We start from the raw sequence: 24,910 nt of genomic DNA on the forward strand, positions 1-24,910 counted from the left end.
CAAGCAGACTGTTGGAAAATATGCCGCGAACGAACACTTCTATTCTAATCACTAAACCATTCTAACACAGAAGACTTGCAGAGCAAGCAAAAAGGCATCATAATCATAGTAAATTATCGGAATCGAAAGTAAAATTTAATGAAAAGTAGTTATATTAGGTAGGGCGTTTGAGGTCGATGGGGCAATGACAAACGGGACAATTGCTCCAACGCTCAGAAACGGTATAAAGAAAGAAAATGCTTGGTATGGCATTAAGGTGACGCATAGGCATACATATGTATGTATGTAAATACTTCAATGAATTTCATTGCCGAGGCTTTTAATGATGGTTTTTTTTTTAATATTTGCTAAGTGCTTACCAGCCGCACACAGCAGGGTGTGGAACCTTCAAAAGGTAATGGCTGGTGCAGCAATTTGTGGGCTATGGATTAAAGGTAAGTAAGCGGAAGATGCACAGAACGGTGTGACATTTACAATTGCATCTACATATGAATGTACATACATACATATATATACATGAAAAACCAGCTGTTAGGCGCTAGCCAACTGCGCCATTCATTCTTTCAACTTATGCCACTTTTTTATAGCCTAGTTTAAATTGACGATTGAATATACATACATACACAAGTAATATATTGTTTTTGCTATTGTTTAATTATCGCTTGACATTCCCAGTCGCCTTCTATTTAATCGAGTTAATGTTAATGTCAATACCGTTGCAAGAATGTTGCTTGCTTATAAAAAAAAAAACGTAAATAATTTGGTATATGTATTTATTTTAACTTAATTTATTCTTTGATAATACATAGTCGCTTGCAATACCACGTATAAGATAATTCGAAAATGTTTCAAAAGAGCAAACAAACAGATTTTCTTCAAAACTTTTGAATGGTTTTCTAAACGAATCTACTAAATATGAATTTCTACTATAGTTCTTCAACAATAAATTTGTGAAGTAGACAAGCATTGAGACGGCAGCCAAAATAAATTTTTTTCTATGCCACCTCATTCGTGGTATTGAATTTGGTGGATACGATATGCACATACATACATAATCACCTACATGCGAGGAAATAGTTCCACAAAAAATTTAGCCGGTAGGTGGTGCTGCGGTCGAATTATTTCGAAACACTGGGCCTATGGTCTGATTTAGTTGATGTTTGTAATATATATGTATTACCTACATTAAAAGGAATAACACCGCAAAAATGTTGCCGATAGATGGCGCAAGAGTTGAGGTATCTGGAAAACACGTATTTATGGTCCGATTTGGTTCATATTCAGAAAGTTTTATTTTTCATTTCGTGTGAACTCGTTTACATTTCGCCCAAGTAGTTTTCCTATTGTATGTTGAATATTCATCAAGCGAGTAGCTCACTTCGAATCATTTCCACGCTATCGTACACCGTATTCACCTGTTACCTACTTCGAAATTTCTGTGTGAAATGCCGTTCACCCGAAATTATTCCACCTTCATGATAAAGTGAACGTTTCGGTGAACTAAATTTTTGCCGGTGAAATTTTTCACCAAAATATTCATGATAAGGATGACTATTAATTTATATTAAATGTTTACATATCAGCTTGGTGTGAAGTTTTACTTGCATTCACAGCTCAAAAAGCTTTTATTTACATATGCCAAGAAAGTACACTCCAATCTGATATTTTAGTTGAAAAACAATTTAAAAAGAGCACTCCCAACAAATAAGTCAATAATAAAAATATATTTTTAACCGCATAACTTTGGACCACGTTAACCGATTTCTATAATTCCTTTTTTAATGGAAAGGTGGTCCCATACTATTTTAGTTCAGATCCGATCATTGGATCGTGAAGAAATTAACGGTAGTCTTAAATTTGTATATGAGAATTGAAGACGGTTTTGTTTTTTGCTTAAAAATTACTTGTTAAAACAAGCCTTCGAAGTATGAACCAAATCGGACCATAAATACGGGATTTCACAGTGTCTCGATTCCTGCACCACCTTACGGATTATTTCATCTTTCATATTGCATTCGTTATCGTGGTAAGAGGTAATTTTGCAGTTTCTAAGTCTCTACCTCATCGGGAAGTTGGTGGAATATTGAATGCAAAATTCCAGGATCATATGTATATATCGACCCCTATTTTCGATTTAAACAGTGTGAAAATTATTTGGATTTAAATGGACAACAACATTATTGAATGCTAGCTTTCTAATAGGACTATTTATTTTTTTGCATACCTTATTTTCTAAAAGTAAAATGGCGCTTACGATATTTTTCCTGAACATGCTGAGATGTATAGTCTGAACATTTATAAACGAAGGCCTGCGAGTTCTTTAAGGATTGTTTAAAAATACTAAATTTTAAATTAATTAAATATAAACACTGCCAATCAGGAGAATAAGCTCAACATATTTTTAATTTTACCTGTTTGGTGCATTTACAAGATTCTCAACAAGATGTCTTCGTAGATACTGTGTTAAAGCTCATTCAATTCTCTAACAAACACCTAAAACGACCCATTGGCTCTACTATTTGGTATTTTCTTTTCAAGTTTTTTTTTTAAAGAATATGACAAAAGTAAAACTCAATCCTCGACCAAATTAGGTTTAGTGCCAAAATCTTCATATTAAGGAGATTTTTGGCAAATTTCGAAATCAGTTGTTAGATATATTTCGCGACTCATCGTGTATTTTAAACCTAGTTTTTGGAGAAAAAATTGCTGAACAAAAACTTTTAATCTAGAGATTAAAATCAACGACTGCAATTTTATAAAAAAAAAGCTGAAGTGCAAAAGTTTTGATAAGTAAAAGTGATAAATCAAAATCTTATAAGCAATTTGTAAGGAGAGAAACCGCAAAATGAGATATAACACTGGCAAACTGCGTGCAATTGTTGTTGCAACAAACTCGAGGAGAGAGAGAGAGTTTGTTGGGCCAAGCTGCCGTTAATTTGGTGTTGCCAAACACAATTTCTGCATAACAGCGACCGTATTTGACAGACCACTTGAGGGAAATTTTAACAAAAATCGCAATTTTTATTTTCTGGCCGCCATGTTGAAGCTCGATCAAACGTTTGTATGGCGTTTGGTAAAGTTGTATAAGAAAATTTCATGTATTAAAAACTCCTGAGCCCAAAAAATGTACAAAAAAACACAATTTTCGCTGACACGCATCGAAGATGAGCAAAATTTAAGCGACAAAATCGCTATCTGCACCCTTCATCAGCCGGAAAAAAACGAAAAATCCTTGCTTGTATGGTGCATGGGAAAATAAATAAACAAAAGATAATAAAGCCGTCCGTGTAGTTTATTTCGCTCTTTAATCGCAGTCTATTAAGGAATTAGGTTCTGTCCTTTATCAAGCATATATGTGCATATGTGTATAATATCACATTTAAATTGTTCTGAAACTCTACAAAAACAAAATATGTACTTCAGCACCGGGCGAATGGATTAGTGTGGAAATATATTTTCGTTGTGCTTTAATCAGTACTACTTAATTGTTTATGACTGAAACATGAAAACAGTATCTAAAAAATACACACGAAAAAAAAAAACTTACCAAAACTTCGTAACAAATTTCCCTAAGTTCCTTCTCCACGCGTTCTCTGTACTCGCGGGCGAGCTGTTGTTTTCTGGCGGAGGATTCAGTTTTTTGCTCGATTGATGAAATTACTCTCCACGATGATCTGAGAAGAAATTGGGAGATTCGTACATTAATATAAAAGTGTTTGATACTGTAAAAACTAGTCAACTTTTATACATATATAGTAACTTACTATCTTATTACTAAATTCTTAACTATATTATAAGCCACATTTTAGCTATTCTACAAAACTAGGAGTATGACATTCGTAAAACATGTTTGCGAAACTGCAATTCTCTTAGCATTAATACCAAATGGCTTTACACTTAAAAACTTGGACTTCTAAAATATTGCTCGGACTTTTAAAAATACGAATTCATGTTACAGCCGTTATATCTATTTAATTAATTAATTCTATTCGCTAAAATTCACAAGCAATCTATGAAGCAGACCGCGCGCACTCACAATTCTGTTCCCATGCATATATGTACATATCTTTCAGTTATCAAATCATAAAAGCTAAGTAAATAAGAAAGAGACGTACCGGCGGGCACCAACAACATTTTTGTATGCAACGGAGAGTAAATTTCTTTCCTCATTTGACAGTTCAACACCGGTTTCTGTGACTGATTTCATAGCCTGAGCCATATCATCGTATCTGAAAATATATATAAAAAAAATTGTTAATAAAATACACCATTTACTTATTTATGTTATGGCTAGAATAATTCACCTTTCAGATTGTTCGGCCAACTTTGCCTTTTGGACCAATTCCTCTTTGTCGACTGTAGACATTTTGATGTGTTTTGTTTTGCTTGCTGCTTACGCTGAGCTTAAAGAAAAAAACTGAAGCTGGGTTTTCCTATCAAACCGCCAAGAGAGATTACAACGCAGGGTTTCTAAAACTGAATGCGCCGCTCACAGTGTGACTATCTGCAATGATAAATGAAAATATGTAGTAGATTAGAATTTGGAAGATGGCAAATTATGTATGTATGTATATGAAGAGCATTCGGGATGAGAATATTTTGTTTCGAAAATGAGACTCGTTAACTCTTTAAGACCAGTTCGCTTATCCTCCTACAAAGCTTACACACTTTACATACATACATACATATGTACATATGTAATACATATTATGTCTGTATGTATAACCAAAAACGTCTTTCAACATGAGCCTCAAGAACAACAACTGAGTTTACGTTAAACAAGTATTGTGCACCAACAAACCACATTAATTTAAACAAAACTAATTGGAAATTCATAATTGAAAGCGCAGAAATCCCGAGCGCAGCGGAATAAATTACGCCGCAGAGAATTTGCCAAGTTTGCGCTTAGTACGCGTTGCGGGCGGTGGGTGACACAGCATAGCCGGTAGGTAGCCGGAGAATTTGTAAGACTAAAAACACAAATAAGCCACCGCCAGTCATACTTATTTACTTTCGACAGACAGCAGTAGCAACTGACTTAGCCTTGAAGTGCAAAAGGATCATTATCACATCGCCATCACAATTATTTGAAGGCCAATGAGGCGCAGTATTTCTCGGTATTTTGGAACTTCAAAGAATGTGTACACAAGGAAAAATAACTGTGCAAATGAAATATGGCGTACAACTGAAATTATTAGGCCGCATTCATTTTTATTCTAAAAAAAACTTGTGAACAACTTATAGCCGCATATAATTAGAAAAGGCACGTCAGCTGAGAAAGAAGCTTTTTACTGTACATTTCGAACTAAGTATTTGTGAAAGTATCATGTATGTAATTAAAAATGTCAAAGAAATCGATTGTCATTTTTAGTATGTAATTTCTTGCATTTTATTTTCATCGATCCACACGGTGGCTAAAAATATTAAATGCAAAAAGCGTTTCAAAATTAACAGCAACGCCGTCCGCCCCTTCCCCTGTTATAGTTCACTTTTGATGTCACAAATTTGTTAAGTATATACAATGTACATATGTACATAGGTATGTATGTATGTATGTGCATATGTATCTACATGCATATGCATTGACCAAATCGAATTTCAGTTTTCTTCAACTCTTCAAAGACACTTCTTCAAACGATTGAGAGAAACTCGACGACAACACTCACCACCACCGTTGGAAGGCCGCGGCTTACAAGGAACGAATATGGAGCGAGCTACACGGTGACTATTCGCTAACCAGCTGGCAAGTACAAGAAGCTTATCAGCAAAATTCTTAATATTCACACATGCACACACACACACCCGCCCGCTGTTAGGCAGGGCATGCGAAAGCGATTACATAATCACGGGACGTCAAAAGCGAGATTACAGAGAAAAGGTTATGTAGTTTTTTTTTTTGGTTTTTTTTGTTATGGTTGTTGCTGCGCGCAGGTTTGATATCTTATTTTATGTACATATAAAAGCTGATAGTTTATGACAAAAGCTTTGTGGTGTGATAAATGCTGGAGGCGCAGCTGAAGTATGAACTTGCTTGGGCGCGGCCATTTTTTGGGAGCGCATGCTAGCGCACACATTTCATGTACGTATGGACATATGTATGTATGTACCTGCATACGTATAGACATGTACTACATACATATGTACTTATGTAAATATTTGAATAGCGCGTAGATCAGAAAAAGGCGGTGCTACTGTGGCATTATAATAAAACAAAACACACAAATTGCAAGACTACCTACATACATATAATGACCTTAATTAACATAACAGCATCAATGTTGCTTTTATTTTCACATATCCTTTTTGTCATCGCCTCTTAAATTGATAATTTGCATCAAAAAAAGGTTGAATCTGTCCAAATGAAAAGTGAAGCGGTGCAATGAAACCGCCCAGTTGACCTTCAAAAATGCTGAGGGATAGTACGCTTCGCTGCGAATGGAAACTTCAGTAATGCGGCGGAAATTATTTTTACCCACCTTGCCCGTAGGCGGCAACGCAGCAACGTGCTGACACACAAACATTTGAACATAATTAAAAGTTTTTTGAACGCTTGCAAAAAGTTGTCACAACTAAAAAAAAAAATTCAACAGAACTCAACTCAACTCAAAATCAGCTCAGCTCAACTTGAAATGGATTGACAGCCAACAACGCAACAACAAGCAGAGACTGGCGAAAGCGTGGTGGCCGGCCGCTAATTGCCATTTTCGCAATTGCAAAAAAGTTTCACAATTGAAAGTGAGGCAAAGTTAAAAGCGATAAAGTTAATACCAATTAAAGTAATTTTAAATTTTACATACCTACTTATGTACATATCGTTGGTCCTCTGCAATAACGACACAATTCAAAATTCAAAAAATAAGAACTCTTACTACTGTTAAGTGGCTCATCCAGTCTCCAATCCTTGTCTCATCCGTGTCTACTCTTCACCACTTGCGGTAGTAAATAGTCTATACTACTTACTTTATTAAGGATTCGACATGAATTAGGAAAGGACTATAGACATGAGCCACTTAACAGTAGTAAGAGTTTTTCTGTGGTCATAAGCAATAACCGCCTAAGTTATATATCCTATCATATTCTGCAACTATTATTCCATGTGTACGTGAAATCCCCATCTCGCCAGCTAGGCTATTTAAAAAGTTATAGACGAACATATTTTGGTTTCCCTATAAGGTTAACATTAAAGTCAGTCCAAATGTTTAAAACATTTTTTCTCGAATTCAGGTCATGTCACTTATCCTTGACTAATCCAGTTCCAAGGATAACTCATAATTTGAAAGCTACCAACAGAATTACTGCAAATTATGAAACGCGACAACTTTAACTAGCTTCACTAAAAATTGTTATAGTTTGAGTTGTACCGTTATTGTAGAGCGCCATCGAGGTGTAATCAGCAGCGTATAATCTAAGTAGTGGGTCTGACGTAGATGGAAAGTATACAAGTACAACTAAACAAATATACAAACAAATATTTTAAATATTTAACTGCGTAGTTAAAATATTTGGACTGTAACCAAGTCGGTTTGAGGAAATCATAAAATCTAGTGAAAGATATGAAAGAGGGACAACAATAGCTAATACATTAATTATTTGTGAAACAAATAGAGCACGGAGGAGCCGCCATCGACCAACCAATCAAGTTGGTAACAATAAAACCTTTCAAATAAAAACGAATAACGAATTGACGGCACTCAAAAAACACAAACATAGTGGCAATAGAAATGCCAATTGCGACAATTGCGATTTGAATGTGATTCTCTAAGGCAGCCGGTTAGACGACAATTAGAGAAACTGCCGAGAATTTTAGCATTCTCTACAGAAAGGGTACTTAGTTCTCGATATCGAAAAAAGGTATCGAAAAGAAGCTTGTCCAAGCACTCAATTGATTATAAGGTGACAATTGAACTTCTTGAACCAAAATCGAGTAGAAGGGAATCACGGTTTATAGGTCTTCTCAAAACGGTTGATGCACCGGCAGATGTTTTTCCTAAATAGTTCGGACCGTCGAACCGAACCACACCGCCTTATGGAGTGGCCTGGTAGCTCTGGTTATGAACGACTTTTTGATCATAAATGCTAATATTATTTACCTTTGCATAATGTTCTAGCAGACGATGTATTTTACCGTTTTCAGAACTAAAATTGGCATTATGTTGGATTTGTTTATTTGAAAACAAAGAAAAATTAGCTCAAAAAACGTAAGACGATCCCAAGATCACGAAATATATTGCCACCTGAAATGCAAAAGGCCTTAACTAAAATCGTCACTGAAATGCCAAACGGGTCGGTAAGTATAAATTTTTTAGCATAAAACGATGTGGGGAGTTGTAATTCGATAAGCAAATCTTGCAGTCAATTTTTGACCAACTTCCCGATGACCTAAAGACTTGAAACTTCACTGATGCATCAGAAGCCGACGACAATGCAATACGAAGGATGAGTTAATCCCATAGGTGGCGCAGCAGTCGAGATATTTGAAAAACCCGTTAGTCCGATTTGGTTCATATTTAGGATCCACTAAAAGTTTTGCCGATAGGTGGCGCACGAGTCGATATATTTGGTAAACCAGTATTTATGGTCCAATTTGGTACATATTTAGAAATTTTGCTTTAAAAATATCTGTTTTTACTAATAACTTATGCATTTATATTGATATGTAAACTGTTCGGGTACTTGGCTTCACCCTTAGGAAAATATGCCGCACCGAATGGATTTGATTATTGATGTATAGCCACGTGCTCTGCCAGACAATATTTGGCCAGGCATTCACTTTGAATGGTCCGCAAGGCCAGCAAAATAAACACGAAATTATTTATTTACCAACTCGTTCAAGCGTTAATTTATTTGTGTTGACACAGCCGCCACGCAAAACTTACCATTTTGGCGCAAACTAGATAGAAAATGATAATGGCAGAATAAGGTGTGTATGTACTATGTATGCTGGGCAAATCCAAAAAAAAAACAGGTAACCTTTGTGTTATTTAGCTTTATTTTCATTGTTGCAAACTATATCAAGCTGGTTACTTTCGGATATAATTCATAGAGGTATACTTGAAACCTCAAAAAAAATAATTTGAATCAATTTGTTGCATAACTTTTGAATTATAGATGTTTTAATTCACAAAATATTAAAAAGAAGTGAATTTTTTATGTAATTTTTAAGAGGTGAAAAATTAATTATGTCGTAGCCAGGGAACGGCTTTTTAGGACCTAAAAACCTATATAAAAAAGCAAAATAAAATAACAAAATAGGCTGGAAAAGGCACTAGAAATAGCAAGAAAGTACCAGTTTTTTTTTAGATTTGCCCATATGTGTAGCTCTAAACGAAAAAAGAAGGAAGAAATATCTACTTGCGTAGATAAAAAGATGTTAATGCAAAGCTTTTAGGCAAATCAATAGAAACATTTTCTCATTTACTTTTCGCCAACATTTGTTCCAAGTTGCCATATTTTGAGAATTGAAAAGTAATTTTTTTTTTTTTCTATTGGAAAATCACAGGCTTGTGATTACTGCGCATACGAACTAACAAATCTATCAGCTTGGTTACTAGGCCATAGAATGTGTTATGAATGCGATACTAAGTATAAAGCAACGAAAAGTGCCAACGTATAGTGTGGCCTACTGAAGAGTACCCAAAGTACTTGAGTTCTCTTAGGTATTTGCTCTCTTCAGTTTTCCTCAAGTCCAAGAAGTTCTGGCGTGTGCAAACCAAAAAGAACTTTCATAACCAAACATACTAATGGAATTCATTATTAATTTATTAGGTACCATTCGTCAAACCTTCAGAAATCGAAAACATATTAAATAACTCACCGAAATAAAAAAAAAAACGAAGACTCTGCAGTTACTAACAAAGTCGAAAGGGAGAAGAACTGGGGAAATTTCTGCATACTGAATTCTCACTCACTCGCCCAAGCAGCCCGCAACACACAAACAACAATTTGGACGTGGTGGCACCTATTAGGGTCATTAGAGCCATGACGTTATTCTATTCAGTAATGTTTGCGTTGATTTATTATTTGCAGCTGCATGCAGTGATACAAATAGAAATAGAAAAACCAAAATAGACTTACAAATAGTACACATATATGTACACCGAAAAGCAAATGCATGGCAGGCATAACTAGCGAACTAGAACTTAAGTTGCAACAAAGGAGTACCACCAGTACCAACAGCAACGCCAGCAGACGGAGACGATTTGCGGGAACGCTTGCTTAGCAACTGACTGGCCGATGGTTGATTGGGGTGAACCAGCGGTGTTTTGCTGGAGGAGCAACGGACGTGCAGCAAGGCTATGTACGAAAATTGTGCCTGCTACAAGAAAAATTGTGGCACCACAGCCACAGCCACAGCCAACACTGCAGAGCGCGATGGCGACATGACATGACGCCACACTGGTGGCACACATAGCCTCAGATGGCAATGGCGATGGCGATGGCGGCAGCAGCGGCAAACGCGATGGCAGCAGTGAATGACTCACTTTGCTGGTGGTGCCGCCGACCACTTCCAACAAACCGCAAACGAAAAGGCAATAATGCAGTGGCACGAAAAACAACTGAAAAGCAACTGCAACAAGCAACGATGTGAAACTAAAATTGAAAAAATTCCGCAGCATGACAAAAAAGTATTCGCGCAAATGCAAAAACGAATGAAAAATGAAGCAGACTGAAGAAATATGTATGTATACTAATGAATGCAACTTTGCTAGTTAAAAGCGTTGTTAGCAGCTTTTTTATTTGTCATTTTTTTCCTCATCTTTTTAAGAGGAACCACCCAAGCCAACTTCGCTCGGCACAGACAACAACACCACATTACAACTTGAGCTAGCCGGCGAAACGGCCAACAAATTTTAACCGGCTGCCGCCGAATGAGCGAACGAATGATGCAGCCAAATAGCGCTGAACAAAGCCCTACACATATTTAGATTTTACATAGGTATGCTTGTATATACATATATACTAGGTATGTAATTGAGAAAATTTTAGTTGGCAAATGAGAAACGAAGCAATGCAGTGTGTATGCAGAAAAGTCCAGACGAATCAATCGAGAGAATGGCTAAAAGTTGTATGGACAGCGGAGAGAAATCGAAGCATGGAGCTAAACGCTAATAGGTCAAACACGCCAGAAAAGGAGTTAAATCTTTCCACAAAAGCTATAGCCATAATCAGAAATTTTAAATTTACACACATTTAAGAAAAATGTAAATTTCCGTGCGCTAGAAAGCATAATTTGTCGAATTTATTCCAAGTACGCTACAGGATAAGCTACTTGCTGGGAACTAGATTTGATTGAAGCTGAACTTCAACTTGTTCGTATTCTATCCTTTCCCCATGCTATCAATCAACTGGCATTTTTAAGATGGCAGTAACCTACGAAATTCCAATTGTACGGCTATGTAGCAGCATCATAACAGCTGATGGAGTTGTCTGCCTTTCCATCACTAGCCGATAGTAGGTTCCTTCCCGATGATCAGAGATACTTTTTAATATTATCGATAACATTTGTATCGTTATCGTTTTTACTAATATCATGTTACCCCCGATTTATTACCCAAAAAAAATAGATATCGTTATCGGTATTTTTAGTTATAGACATTATCGTTATCAATACTTTTTTATTTCGAATAAACCTGTTAGCTTACATCTTTTAAACCCTTGTTTCCATTTCAACAGCGTTGGACAGAGAGAGCTTTTTGTTTGTGCTAGCCGCGCAAAAAGTATGCAGAGGGCTTTTAGTATCTACATACTATGTACATATGTATGTACTAGGGCTGGGAGTTCTATCCGAATCTTTTGTATACATATCCGGACAACCCTTATTATTCGTATATCCGGATATGTGATTAAAAAAATTGGATATTCGGATAACAAGATCAGGGGATATTAATCGGACATCCGGATTTCATCTGTAGGCACAAATATCCTAATGAATATCCGAATATACGGATAGTCGCAGCCTTAGTACATATATACATTCCCAGTATGCATTTGGTAGATTTTTCGGCGATTTATAAAATTTTCGAGCCATTTTAAAGTCGCATAGTTGAATGTTTGAAGACAATTCCGCGATGAAAAAGTGAACCTTTTCTGATACTTGAAGCAATTAAAAAGACTTAGTAAGCCAGCAAACATTATGCTTTATACACAGGGTGAGGCCGCGAGCTGGCGAGAAGAATACTTGTTTCTTGCCCTGATGCACTGCGTACAACTGACAGGCGAGATCTTCGATTTCGAGATTTCGAGTTGCTTATGATTGAAAATGTTTCCTGGGTTGTTGCTGTCAGAAAAGGAGATCGGAAATGGCATTAACTCATTGAAGCAGCAGAGCAATGAGACATAGAGCAACCACGACGGCAGCAGCAACAGCGTTTTATTTGAGTGCCATTGGGGCAACGTAATTTCCGCAAACAGCATTTTATTTCAACAATCACTGAATACAGTATCTACATAGAAGAGTTGAGTCATCCATCGGCAGTCAGTACGTCAGCTGTCGGTTATTGCTCTGCTTAATATAAATTTGCACACATCAAAAATATGTATGTACATACTAGGGATGTTTCGAATGTCATATTTTTCACATTCGCGAATGCGAATTTTCGGAATGCGAATGCGAATGTTAGGAATAACAACTTAAGCTATAGTCAACTTAATTTACTGTTTTTATTGCTTAAAAATTTTGCAAATTATTAGAACATTGAACGAGTGCTTATCCTACACAGTGTTTTAATCTAGTAGTCAAAGTTCAAAAGGGCATATTATATTTCAAAAAGGTAATTTTTCTGCCTTTTCCCCCACTAGGAACGCTGACGGGTGGAGCGCTCAAACATTTGCGGGTCAGATCTGTCAATTCGTTGTATTTTAGTTTAGTTTTCCACCAATCGAAAGGATTTTCGCCGAGATAAGCTTGTTTTTCTTTAAGATAGGTCTTCAATTGAGGATTACCCATCAATGTTGCTTGATACACTACTTAACCGTTTAGCTCCTGAAGCTAAAAGCCGGTTATTGTCCGCACCCTGGTTAGACAATATTACAGTGGACTCTCTGCTCATGTATACATTCGCATTCGCAAAACATTCGTATCATTTAATGCAAATGCGAATGTCGAATGCGAATGTGTAAAGTGATGCAAATCATTCGCAACATCCCTGGTACATACATACACACAAACACGCATTGATATGGATAAATTCATTTTAAATTAAAGCGAGCAATGAGAAGCAAAACAGCATTTGCCTGCATGATCAAATCCAGTGGGCGAGCAAAAAAAAAATACCAGCGCGCAATAGCCAAATCATACAGACTACATACATACTATATACGAGAACGTAAGTCATATTAGAAGCAGGAAGTATGAATGCGTAGTACTTTCGGCGGACATCTATAGATGCATGCTTTTGCAACCGAGCTACAAAAGAAGACTCGGTAAAGTCACAAAATACACGCAAAGAAACCAGGGACGGTAATCATTACACAGGCCAACAAAATTTAAAAAATGTTATGTTGACTAAAATATTATAGCTGACCCTAAAGATATTAGATTGGCTCTAGTTTTCGAGCAACTTACGTTAAAGGTTAAATCCTATAAGAATCGGCTATAATATTTTACTCAACAGAATTTTTTTTTTTGGGCAGTGTTATGAGCAGGGAACGCATTTTGAGGACCTAAAAACCTATAAAAAGGCAAAATAAAATAGCGAAATAGGCAGGAAAAGGCGGCCCTAGAAATCGCAAAAAAAAAGGCAAAAGAAGGCACTAAAAAAAAGGCAAAAGAAGGCATTAAAAAAAGACAAAAACCGAAAAGTAATAAAAAAAATGCATTTATTTTAGAAATGTTTATTTTACAAGTAAAAAGAGAAAAATTTCTACTTTGAATTTTTGTATTTTTTCCTTTAGATTTTTTAATTTACAAAAGTTTAATCTCTGCAGTTGTAGTAACATTGAACCACAAAATGCATTTTGAATTTTTCTGACAGCATTTTCATTCGATTTTCGCCTTGAATGTACTAAACGTGCGCTCGACGTGAGTTCATACAAGTGGCGCCCAATTTAAATATGGAACGTTTGAAACTAAAGGCCAGTATGCAGCTCTCAAGTGAACGGGCAAGAAAAAAATTGCCATTATTTCATGTGTGTATCCAAGGCCACACTCTTTCCTCAGAAAATAATGGAACGTGCATATATTTCTGTTGCAAACATGGGTTGCCTTGTGCTCTTTTTTCACAAAAAAAAAACTCATAGCAAATTTCTGAAGAACTGCGTACTGCCTTAAGAAAATTTCTTTGCCATTTTTTTTACGTAATTTTATATGGAGTTTTTGGCTTTTCTTGAGAGCTGCATACTGGCAAAAAAAAAGGGGAAATATCTGAAAAAAAGCAACATCAATATGGAATCAGGGAAAACTAAATCGTGGACATCCTCAATTCAATATACTCTATCTCTAGCAGAAAAAAGGCGATTTCCAAAAAATCCGTTCCCTGGTTATGAGTAAAAAAATTTAAACACGCTTTTATGATTTTATTTTTTCGATCACAAATAATGATTTTTATTTTTTCGCTCAGGATAACAATTTTTATCGAATTTTATTTTTCCACTTCAAAAAAAAAAAATGATTATCTATAAAATTTAAAAGGCCATACGTACGTAAGCATCTGAAATTTTTACTGGTTCATTTTTTTTTTCTTTGGTTAATATTAAAAAAAAAAAATTAGAATTTTCCGTCCCTGAAAGAAGGAACACAAATGCGCCTATTTATCCTAGTTCAGCCAGGTTTGTTAAACAATTGGCGACCCGATGAATAAACTGAGCTATTGTGTGTTGTTAATGAGAAAGTGCTTAGGGAAATGTTTTGTTTCCTTTTTCCTGTTTTTTGTATATAAATCCCATTAACCTAATCACAGGGTTGCTTAAGTAGCTAAAAGGAAACTTTACCCGAGTTGAGTGTTCTTTTGCCGCTCGTTTCTAAATGAACTAAGCTTATATATATGTATGTACACATTTGCACATACTAAATTCAAAGTTTTCGATAAAATCGAAGTATATTCACTTTATGTACATATGTACATATGCACATATATAGGCTGCCAACAATTCAGCTGACTAATTTTGAATGACATTCGCAATACATCGTAACGGTCAGTTGACTAGTTTACTATTTAGTTAGGCGGCCATTCAATTAGTCACCAACGTGTTTAGCATAAAAATGCTAAAAAATTCCAATTTTTTTGTTTGGTTTTTGTGAATTTCATCAAGTCCACTTCGTTGGTTCACCAGTCAACAATTATGCAGAAAAACAAAGAAAAAAAAAAACATTAATATTTCACAAGCGGTTAATTAGCCACTCTGGGGCAATTTCGTAGAAAAATTTAGTGCATGCCATTATTGCTTCTACTTTGATCGCGATTCGATCTAAGGTAATTAACAGTCATTTGCTAAACTTTTTGTTCCTCCAAGAGGGAAAAGTGGAAAATGAAACCGCAAAACGGTAAAATGTTCGAATGTTAGTATGGGTTTGAGGTCATATTGGGCACACGATTCATATTAATCCTTATCCTGAGTTTCGCAACCAATTCACCCGACATTATTTCATCCGCGCGAAGTGAATACACGAAAGCGAAGAGTGAAAAGTGAACAATTTCGGGCGAAAATGGAACTCATGATAAGGCCGATTACTAGATAGGTATGTTTTGGAAAGCCATGGTGTGAGTAATTAATTATAACTAAGAGTGTGATTACAAGTTGATAAGAAAGACATTTTTTCAAAAGTGTTTAACAAAAGCGTGTCCCAAAACATACAAATCAAAAATACGTATCTACTACATACAAAAAAAATTGGTGCCGAAAAAAAAACAAAAAGAAAAAGCTCATAACGACATGAAATATTTTTGGGCGCGCAAATATGTACAAGTTCAATGGTCTCACAGAGCCAAGGCGCAAATAAGAGGTATTCTTCTTGGGCAACAGCATTCCTACCAAAGTCAGAGCGGTCATTCATTGATACAATGAGCCATTAGACCGGCCGGCCGGCCGGTAATCATGCGCGTCGACGAATAGTCAAATCATCAACACATTTGGCTGTTGAAGCTTTACGTACATACATATGTATGTATAATTAAAACGCTACGCTCGCGGCGCTCCTCAGCTCAAATTGATCGCAACCAGTGACCACCAGCAAACTAAACAGGCATTCCATGCGGCAGATGTGAGTATAAAATTAACATTTGAATTTGAATGTAGGTACATACATACAAACATAAATAGTATGTATTTGATTGTTCCTTTTAATGCCAAAAAGTTAAGTCAGGTGTGTACAAAAAAAAAAAAAAAAAATTAAATCTGTATAGCAGAACGCAACTATTTATTGTTTAGGTACATATATGTAAAAAATAATTGTAAATGCGTTAATTTGTATGCTGCATTCCGCTTCTGTCAGAAATGTCAAAAATAGAAGTGCGGATGTCATACAATACAGACATTCAACACATCTACACAGGTATTCGCTCAACAATGTTTCAAATAACGCTTGTGGACGGTGAGCGATCGCGCGCGCTTCCCAAATACAATGTTCGTATGTACATACATAGATACATATGGATGTCTGTATGTAAATACATTTGTACATATTTACTACAGACATTAGACGGTACCACCTTACAGGCAAATAAAACATCCCAGAGTAGTATTTTATCAAGGCAATTTCGAAAAAAAAAAAATCCCGAAAATCGCCTTTTCGCATTCTTCAGCAATAAAAATAGTTCTACTGTTATAATCAAAATACTTCCTTAGCAAAAGTTTAATGATTTTTGAGAGCTTTAATCTGGTGGGCAAGTACTAGAACCCTGGTACTTGAGGTCAACGAACTTTGGAACAAAAAAAAATATTTCTCCTCGAGATGAAAACATCGATATATCATACTTTAAGATTCAGCTCTAAAAGCTAAGATACGACAAACACCTTTTTTTCTGGGACAGTCTAATGTACATATATCCAATCATGTATGTATGTGCGTATGCTATGCAAGTACCATCATATGAATGTATGTATGTATGTATGTAGAAACATATGTATGTATGTATATAACATGTACCCAGTAGAAAAAGAAATGTGCAGAGCCTTACCATCACAATTAGTTTTTATATGAAATGAGTCCAATTGGAAGGCATTGCATTTCCCCTTTCGGGAGACAAGCTCACAGAAGTGCTTATTTTTTATGCGTTATGGCCTGATTATGGCAACTTACCGTAACTTACAAGGGCTCTCACTTAAAAATTCTGTTAAGTGAAACTTAACGTAACTTAACGGCACGTCGAAATCTGTTCCATTTTGATTCTCTAAGTTCTAAGTTCCGTTAAGTTAAGTTAAGTTGCCATAATCAGGCTTTTACTTTTGTGTAACACTTCACTCACAGATGCTTTATCGTAATTAAGAAAAACCAATAACAAAAATGAAGACGAGTTTCAAACCCGGGCCTCCCTGAAAGCTAACAAATAATAGCAAACATCTCTGCGCACTCAACTACACGCACAACATGTAAATGTGTTTTCAAATTTTTATTTGAATCAAATTTGTTACAATCCTTCAAACAAAATTATTTTCTAACTTGTATAGCTCATGCCAGATTATTTGCTTAACACGTTGCCTAAGCACTTCTCGAAAGCTATGCACTTCTGGAAGCAATCGTAGTGTTCGTAGTGATGTTTAGATGTGCTTTGCACTTGCTGAGGGGCTGTTCTGTAATACCTTATCAAGGGAAGGCCTTGCCAAAACTGCTACTGGGTTAACATATTCGTATGTACGTATGTATGGATGTACATATATTCTAATTTATGTATAAGTAAATTTTCGTGTCATCTAATAAATATAACTGCACGTGGGTGGATGTTATTTTGTTTCGAATTAACATGCTCGCTCCGCGCCACCTCACTGCCCCCGGCTACTTATTGTAAAGTTCTCGATTTCTCTGTGTCTACTGCTTCTTTTGTATGTACATATGTATGTTGTATGTGAAATAAATGTACGTATAAAATATTTGTGCCATGCGCTGTCTCAAACAGCATTGATAGAGCGATTCTTCTTCCTGTTTTAGTAGAGAAGAAAAATTAAAATTCATTGAACCATAAAGATGAGCTTATTCATAACCGCGTGGTAAGAACTTACTTAGATTCTATATACATAGTATGTACTGTTTTGCGTATTATACTAATGCTCGAGAAAATTAAAAAAAGGGCAACTTCTGGGGCGTATCATTTTAGTATAGATATAGAGATTTGTCATTTTTTGAATTCTTAGTTTTATGAATCACCCTTTATAAATAAGCTTTAGATATTTGGCTATACGAAAAACTATGTTATGTTAAGTTAGCCATCTTCCCCCCTTTCTTTTACGTTTCAGAGCTAGGAACGAGTAGCGGCAAACTCAGCAGAGAAGTAATAATTCATTTTTGTATCACCGAATATAATCCAAGCACAAAAACAAATACTGACGAGAATGATTACTGTCTATTGAGTGCGAACGTAATTCCGTAACTGCTATAAAAAATTTGGAAATTCGCCTCAAATAAACCTTAAGTTACCGATGCCGTGTGAACAGGAATAGAATTTAACCAAATATCTATGTTTTCAAAAGCGTATATGTATGTATGTAAACCCAAGAAAGCTGGTTTAAGTCCCACTAATAAAAATGCTGCTCGGATTTTAAACTAAAAAATTTAGAAAAATCGCTTATTTAACTTATTTTAAAGTTCAAAGTTCTTTGTTCCGAAAATGATCATCATTAAAAGAAAGTCTAATGAACTTTCGATAGCACTTAAAATTTTCAACACAGCACACCGAGGACCAAGGGCACCTTACTTTCATCAGCTGTAAATCGATTTACTTATGGGCAAACAGAAAAAATTCGATGCGTCAACAAACAAACAAACAAATATCCGAAAAAATATTGTATAAAGACAAACAAATGCGAAATTTATTTATTAGCAAACACTGACGTAATACAACAGACAACACACCTCTGACAACACTTTTGAATGCAAGGCAAGTGAAAATGAGCGTTTTTAAACAATTAAAAATAAAACAAAACAAAAAACAACACAAATAAGCACTAACACTGCACTAAAAAAGCATACGTAAAGCAAAAGGTAATAATTGATATGTCCAATTATGCAACGCAAGTATAAATAAATACTTGAAATATTGCGCACTTGACATTCAAAAAAATGCAAGCGCGAATGCGCACAAAGGAAATGAATAATTTAATAACAGCTTTAAGAAAAAAGGAAGTAAATGCAGAACCATCCGATAGGCATATGAAATACATACATAAATAAGTACGGGCTTGTAAAAAAAAAAAAAAAAATAAAGGCATCATGAAGCTCTTCTTATAATCGCGTTTCACGAATACATAAAAAATATAAAAAAACTTACGAAAGTATATGTCTCTTATAAGACAGTGTGCACAGCGCATCAGCTATGACAAACGACAATCAGCTTTATCATAATCAAGAAAAAAAGCGTTGCAAAATGGAAAAAATCGCAGCAGTAATAAATCCATGTAAACACCTCACGGGCATGGCAATTACACGCACACACACAAACGCAGAGAAGGTGGGCCGACGAAGCCCGACTGTTTGCGTCACTAATGACAGCGGAACAGAGCACAGTTGGCCGATTTTTTTTTTTTTTCATAAGGTACACAATTCAACATGAAAGCTAAAGGTGGAGAGGGTGGAGAGAAGTGTGAAGGGAAAATGGTAAATCGAGCGACCAAGAATACACTCATTTCTCACTTTGCCCTTTGCTGCACACACCTCAATGCGATGCCTCAATGTTTTCGCGTTTTCTGCTGAGGAATATAGTCGCACTGGTGACGAAAATGAAATTGAAAGTCTTTCAACAACAAAACATGCGCCCCCCCCACACGCGCGCCAACACACTTACTTACACTTGGCTTTAAGAACTTTTACGAGGCATAAAGTTGCCGACAAGATGACAAGAAGAAGAACAAAAAAAAAACTACGGAAAGTGCTGTGGTGACAGTAGAAGCAATCATTTGGTAAGAGAATGAGCGCTTAACTAACAGCAAGCAAATTCAAATGATAAAATTAGGGAGAAGCAAATAATGTAAATTAGTGGAAATGTATTCTAGAAGTCAAAATTCATTCTAAGAAATACATATGTATGTATGTAGTACATAGGTATGTAAATCAATTGAATCTTGTGCCTTAATTGCAGTAATATTGAGAAACAAATTGTTCATTTCCATTTTCTTTATAAATTCCTTACAAAATTAATTCTGTGCTAGATCCTGATTTAAAAGAAGCAAGCCTACCAGCTGTTATAAGAAATCAGTTTTTGCCTTTTTTGCTGTTATAAAAATTTATCGGTATCGTTAAAAAACGATATTTAGATGCTGAAGAGAATTTATCTTCTGTGGCGACATGACAAAGCGTCAACGAAGAAGCTTAGCTAATTTTCCATTTCGAACGAAATGAGAACATCAAAGAAAACTCGGTATAATGGAAGGGGCAAAAATAAATGGCAAATAAGAAAAAATTTGAAAAGGATGAAAATGAGTTTGACGTTGGTTGCTAAGTGAAACGTTTTCTTTTAAATTAGGTGAAGGCGAAGGCGCAAACACTGCTACTCCGTATGACATAAAACAAAATGAAAACAGACGAGGTGAAAAAAACGCAGATGCTAAGATGAATGAGTGCCAAAAAAAAATTAAACAAATAAAAAGTGAAAAGTTTAAATGCGTCTAAAGGACGACGTAAACGACGACGAGGAAGAGTGAACAGATTTAGCGGGTGACAGTGCATAACAACAAACTACAGCCACTTGACAAGATGACAAACAAAGCAAAACAAAGTATCTACATAATTAAACATTAATTTTAATTATGCATATAACACTGAAAAAAGAGGAAAGCCAAATCATAGCACATATACATACATAAGTAAGTAAAATTATATACATACAAACATATATCAGAAAATTAACTATTTCGTGCAACACAATGATCAATTTGATACCGCACTGTAAAGCTGCATAAACCATCCAATTAGGCCTGAAAGCTGTTTGACTTTGTTCCGCGACCATTTGAGCGCTAAAATATGAATAGATAGTTACTGTCACTCACACAATCAACACACTCAGTAGCCCACACTGAGGGCCGAACTTAAATAACCTATTTTGGCACAAGTAAAAACACACCCAAAGCAGGATTGTGGAGCAGTAGGAGCAAGATTGGTCGAATTATGAGAAAGAAGGCGAACGGAACCGTATAGGTAATTAAGAAGTTGCACGAACGAACAAAGCGCCATATTTGCAAAACGAACACATGAAAAGCAGAAGACAAGTAAAGCGCACAGACCGCCGCTACAACCCAGCATACAATCCCTCCCCACTCTGCAACTACAAATCAACAGACGCATATAGTAAATTGAAAAGGCTGTGGGTGTTAGAGGCGCATGCAAACGTGATTCGAGTCTCTCTGAATGTCTAACTGCGAATTCCATGGAAATTTGGCGCCGCCAATAATCCCATTATAAGTTCAAAAGGCACTTTGCCAGAAAAATCATTATAAGCGGAGAATGAAACGAAGAAATGGGGAAGCCGTTTTTAAAACGATGAAAATATTACATCCAAATATGAAGCAATTAACTAAAATAATTATAATATAATTTTTATTCGAGAAATTCTTGGTAAAATAATTTGGAATGTTATTAACAGCTCCACACGAAAACATGCATTCAAAGGGGTAAATTATCGTCAGCGGATGCTTCAAATGTCATGTAAATTTTAAGTAAGAAACTCGCTGCTTTTTTTCGATTTTCATTTCGTTAAACTTACTAAAATAATCTTTCATTTGCTTGCTATGCAGCAACGGTCATCTCATTTGCTCAACTGCATTGCGCAACTACCGCCACCCTTTACCAGGAGAGAATGATCTGTGCATTCATTATGCGCGGTGATGCATCATCCATAATGGAGCGCATTCATCATGCAGTTTATTATTAAAACTAAATGTGACACTTAAAACTGAATGCGCAGAGCATTTTTTTGTACTACCAGAATAGAAGAGAGCGGCAATGCTTTAGAAATTATTGAAGAAATACATAAACATGATAAAAACATAGTGAGGCGCAACCGTTCTCCCAACTCGAGTTAGAAGTTTGCCAACATAACAAAATCATATAAAATTAAAAATAAAATAAAAATTATTTGCTCTAAACTGGTGTTGTTTGAGATTGAGACTAAGAATTAGTATGTGAGTTTGAGTTGAAAATTTTAAAATTATAGTGTTTGAAAACGTCAAAAATGCTAAAAGTTTTGCGCTTTCTATATTAATGTAAAACATGCACACTATTGAATGGTAATAAGTTTGTACATATGTATGCTACATACTCGTGTAATAAAGTTTTCAATAATAAGAAGCATAATGCAAATAATAAATCTATGCATTTGGTAATGCTACAAAATAGATTTTTTGCCACAATAAAATTATGCAAATAATTTAAGTAAGAAATAATAATTTTAACGATATAGTTCATATTCAGGATTACCTATACTTTTTTATTAAACACTAGCAAAGTGTGAAAAAAATCGCAATCTCTCAGAAAACTTTTCAAGAACGTCCTAATTCAAAATTTTATTCAAAAACACCCTATCACAAAATTTGGTTGAAGAACGCCCCATCTCAGCTGACGATTCAAAAACGCCCTATCTCAAACGAAAGTACATTGAAAATGTACTGAGAGAGGGCGTTTTTGAACCGAATTCTGAGTTAGGGCGTTTTTCAGTTAATTGTTGTTGAAAAATTTTGTGAGATAGGGCGTTTTCGAACTGGCTGTCGAGATAGGTCGATCTTCCACTCAGCCATCGATATGTAGTAGGCAAGATTCTCTGCATTTATTTCTTTAAAGTCGCATTTAACGGCACATTTCTTCAACACACCCTTGACAACTACAAACATAATATATGTACCTACCATACAATGACATTGAAATATGTACACATTGTCGTCATGTCTGTCTACAAGCCGCTAAGGAGTGGCTAGAATAGATGGCTGATTAACTTATTGGTTAGTCGCATTCATACGCGGGTAAACAAATGGGAAACCACTCACCAAAACACACAAAAAGAATTTGAGAGTTATAGAAAAACAGGCGAGTTTTATGAGAGCACATAAACTAGACAAATATGTAACTATTTTCATTTAATTAACTTTCCCATTCAAAGATTTTATGAAAACTCGTATATGGAAGCAATTAAAATTAAATTTTTGTGTAGCTGTAAAATAAAGTTTTTTATTTGAAGTAAAATGTGGACACTCTTCTCTCATACGCCGCGGACACCTAAGTAACACGCTTTTTTGCTCCATATTTCATACAAAAAATCTTGCGCATTTTCATTTGACCACTCATTATTTCGTATTGATTTTTTTTTTTTTTTGTAACAGAACAGGCTTTAGTAAAAATGCAAAAATTTGGCACAGAACTGGTTTTTTGTTTTAATTTTTGTTCTGTTAAAGTTTGATTTTTTTTCATTTTTTCATTCAATAAAAAATAAAAAAAAGCTGGAATGATTAATAAATTTTTCAGAAACTATAAGCCCTATCGGAAAATGATGTATATACGGTGTATGGAGAATTTCATTTGCCCTATTTTATATTAAGATTTTTAAATTGGTTCGTAAGATAAACGTGATTAAAAGGAACCAATTTTTGCTTTAAGCTGAATAATGGTAAATTGCAAATATCTCGAAAACGTATCCATACCCGAATTTCGGAATCACCAAGCAATGCTACATAGAAATTGGATAGTGGCGTCTGGAGAACAAAGACCAAATTAAAATTTTGTGATCCAGTGTAATATTTATGTATGCATGCATGCGTTTTTTTTTTACCTTAACAAACTGAGTTCGCTACGGGTGTTGCAATCGCAACTATTCTCCGATACTTTTGGTATTCCTAATATAAAAAATTCAACGTCCAACAAATCCAACAATTACGTTAATGTATGCAACTACATGTGTATACACCGAATCGCAATAAAAGAGAAGGTTCTGCGGCACAATTAGCTGGACACTGCTGCCGACTTTGCCGACTACTGACGCGTTGCAACAATTTACACGTTTTCACGTCTTCTCTAACTAATATTACGTTTTTTTTTTTGTTTCTTATGATCGTTGGCGGCAGACTTTTCCTTTGTTTGCTTTCTTTTATCAATTATTGCACTTCAAATGTGAAACTTTTCGCACTACAACACCGCTACTATGAATGTGAATGCGTATGTGCGATTCTTTTTGCAAATGGAGCTTTGTAATAGTAAATTTTTGCTCACAATTATCTTCTTTGCGTTCACGCAACACCGCCAAGAAACATGCTAACTCGCTTCTCACCGCAACTTAACTACCAACACGCCAATTGGCCAAACTGGAGTTGAGCATCGAAAGCTAACGAACCGAAACTCACAATATGGCCACGAACGAAATGAATGTGGATGGCAACGAGATGACGAATGAGCGCCACAGCCAAACGGTCGAATCAATGAGAGCATCTCGTCAGCGCGAAACTTTTAGCAACGATTGTGCGCCGTTTCGTCGCTGTACTCGTTGGGTCGGGATGGGATCTGGTACTGGTACGCGCGAGGCAGAACCAGCTAGAATACACAGGCAGCTTGTTTGCAAAAAGCGTGGGGACAAGCATACCAAGGAGGAAGACCTCTTTGCAGCTATGACGCTGCTGCCACCGTTGCCGTCGCCGCCACCACCGTGGCTGCAACTGCAGCCTGCCGAAGTGTATGTGGACACCAATCGGAGGAATGTGCTGCAATAACAATGGAGCTGCCACTGTAGAATTTTAAATCAGCCCGTATAACCCACTGCTGCTGTCTATAACTGAACTTAACGGAGGC

The 24,910-nt window shown here is 35.8% G+C and overlaps 1 protein-coding gene and 1 long non-coding RNA gene across 3 annotated transcripts; one reads left to right on the forward strand and one right to left on the reverse strand.

Annotated features, from left to right (window-relative positions):
* Positions 1 to 3,466: 3,466 nt before the first annotated feature.
* On the reverse strand, positions 3,467 to 24,424 carry LOC118753889 (14-3-3 protein zeta-like). 2 transcript variants are annotated; one of them, XM_036488764.1, is made up of 4 exons: positions 24,338 to 24,424; positions 4,305 to 4,504; positions 4,116 to 4,229; positions 3,467 to 3,674 (listed from the first exon to the last, which is right to left on the reverse strand). In XM_036488764.1, exons 2-4 carry the CDS (start codon positions 4,364 to 4,366, stop codon positions 3,482 to 3,484), a joined length of 369 nt encoding a protein of 122 aa, XP_036344657.1. In that variant the 5' UTR covers positions 4,367 to 4,504; positions 24,338 to 24,424; the 3' UTR covers positions 3,467 to 3,481. The 2 variants fall into 2 exon arrangements, with proteins under 2 accessions (XP_036344657.1, XP_036344658.1); XM_036488765.1 differs by lacking the exon at positions 24,338 to 24,424 and adding an exon at positions 23,901 to 24,108.
* On the forward strand, positions 10,142 to 11,652 carry LOC118753890. Its single transcript, XR_004994846.1, has 2 exons — positions 10,142 to 10,678; positions 10,766 to 11,652. It is a non-coding gene; the product is annotated as an uncharacterized LOC118753890 (long non-coding RNA).
* Positions 24,425 to 24,910: the final 486 nt, after the last annotated feature.

The sequence above is a fragment of the Rhagoletis pomonella genome, unplaced genomic scaffold (genome assembly GCF_013731165.1).
Source record: "Rhagoletis pomonella isolate Grant_MI unplaced genomic scaffold, Rhpom_1.0 Rhpom_scaffold_03009, whole genome shotgun sequence".
In the NCBI taxonomy this organism is placed as follows: domain Eukaryota; kingdom Metazoa; phylum Arthropoda; class Insecta; order Diptera; family Tephritidae; genus Rhagoletis; species Rhagoletis pomonella.

What these genes read in the sequence shown, in the direction of transcription:
- LOC118753889 (XM_036488764.1), bottom strand. Translation starts at nt 4,366, where the DNA reads ATGTCTACAGTCGACAAAGAGGAATTGGTCCAAAAGGCAAAGTTGGCC. An exon ending in TTGGCCGAACAATCTGAAAG is followed by an intron (nt 4,230 to 4,304) that starts GTGAATTATTCT and finishes ATATATTTTCAG; the next exon opens with ATACGATGATATGGCTCAGG. An exon ending in AATGTTGTTGGTGCCCGCCG is followed by an intron (nt 3,675 to 4,115) that starts GTACGTCTCTTT and finishes ATTTCTTCTCAG; the next exon opens with ATCATCGTGGAGAGTAATTT.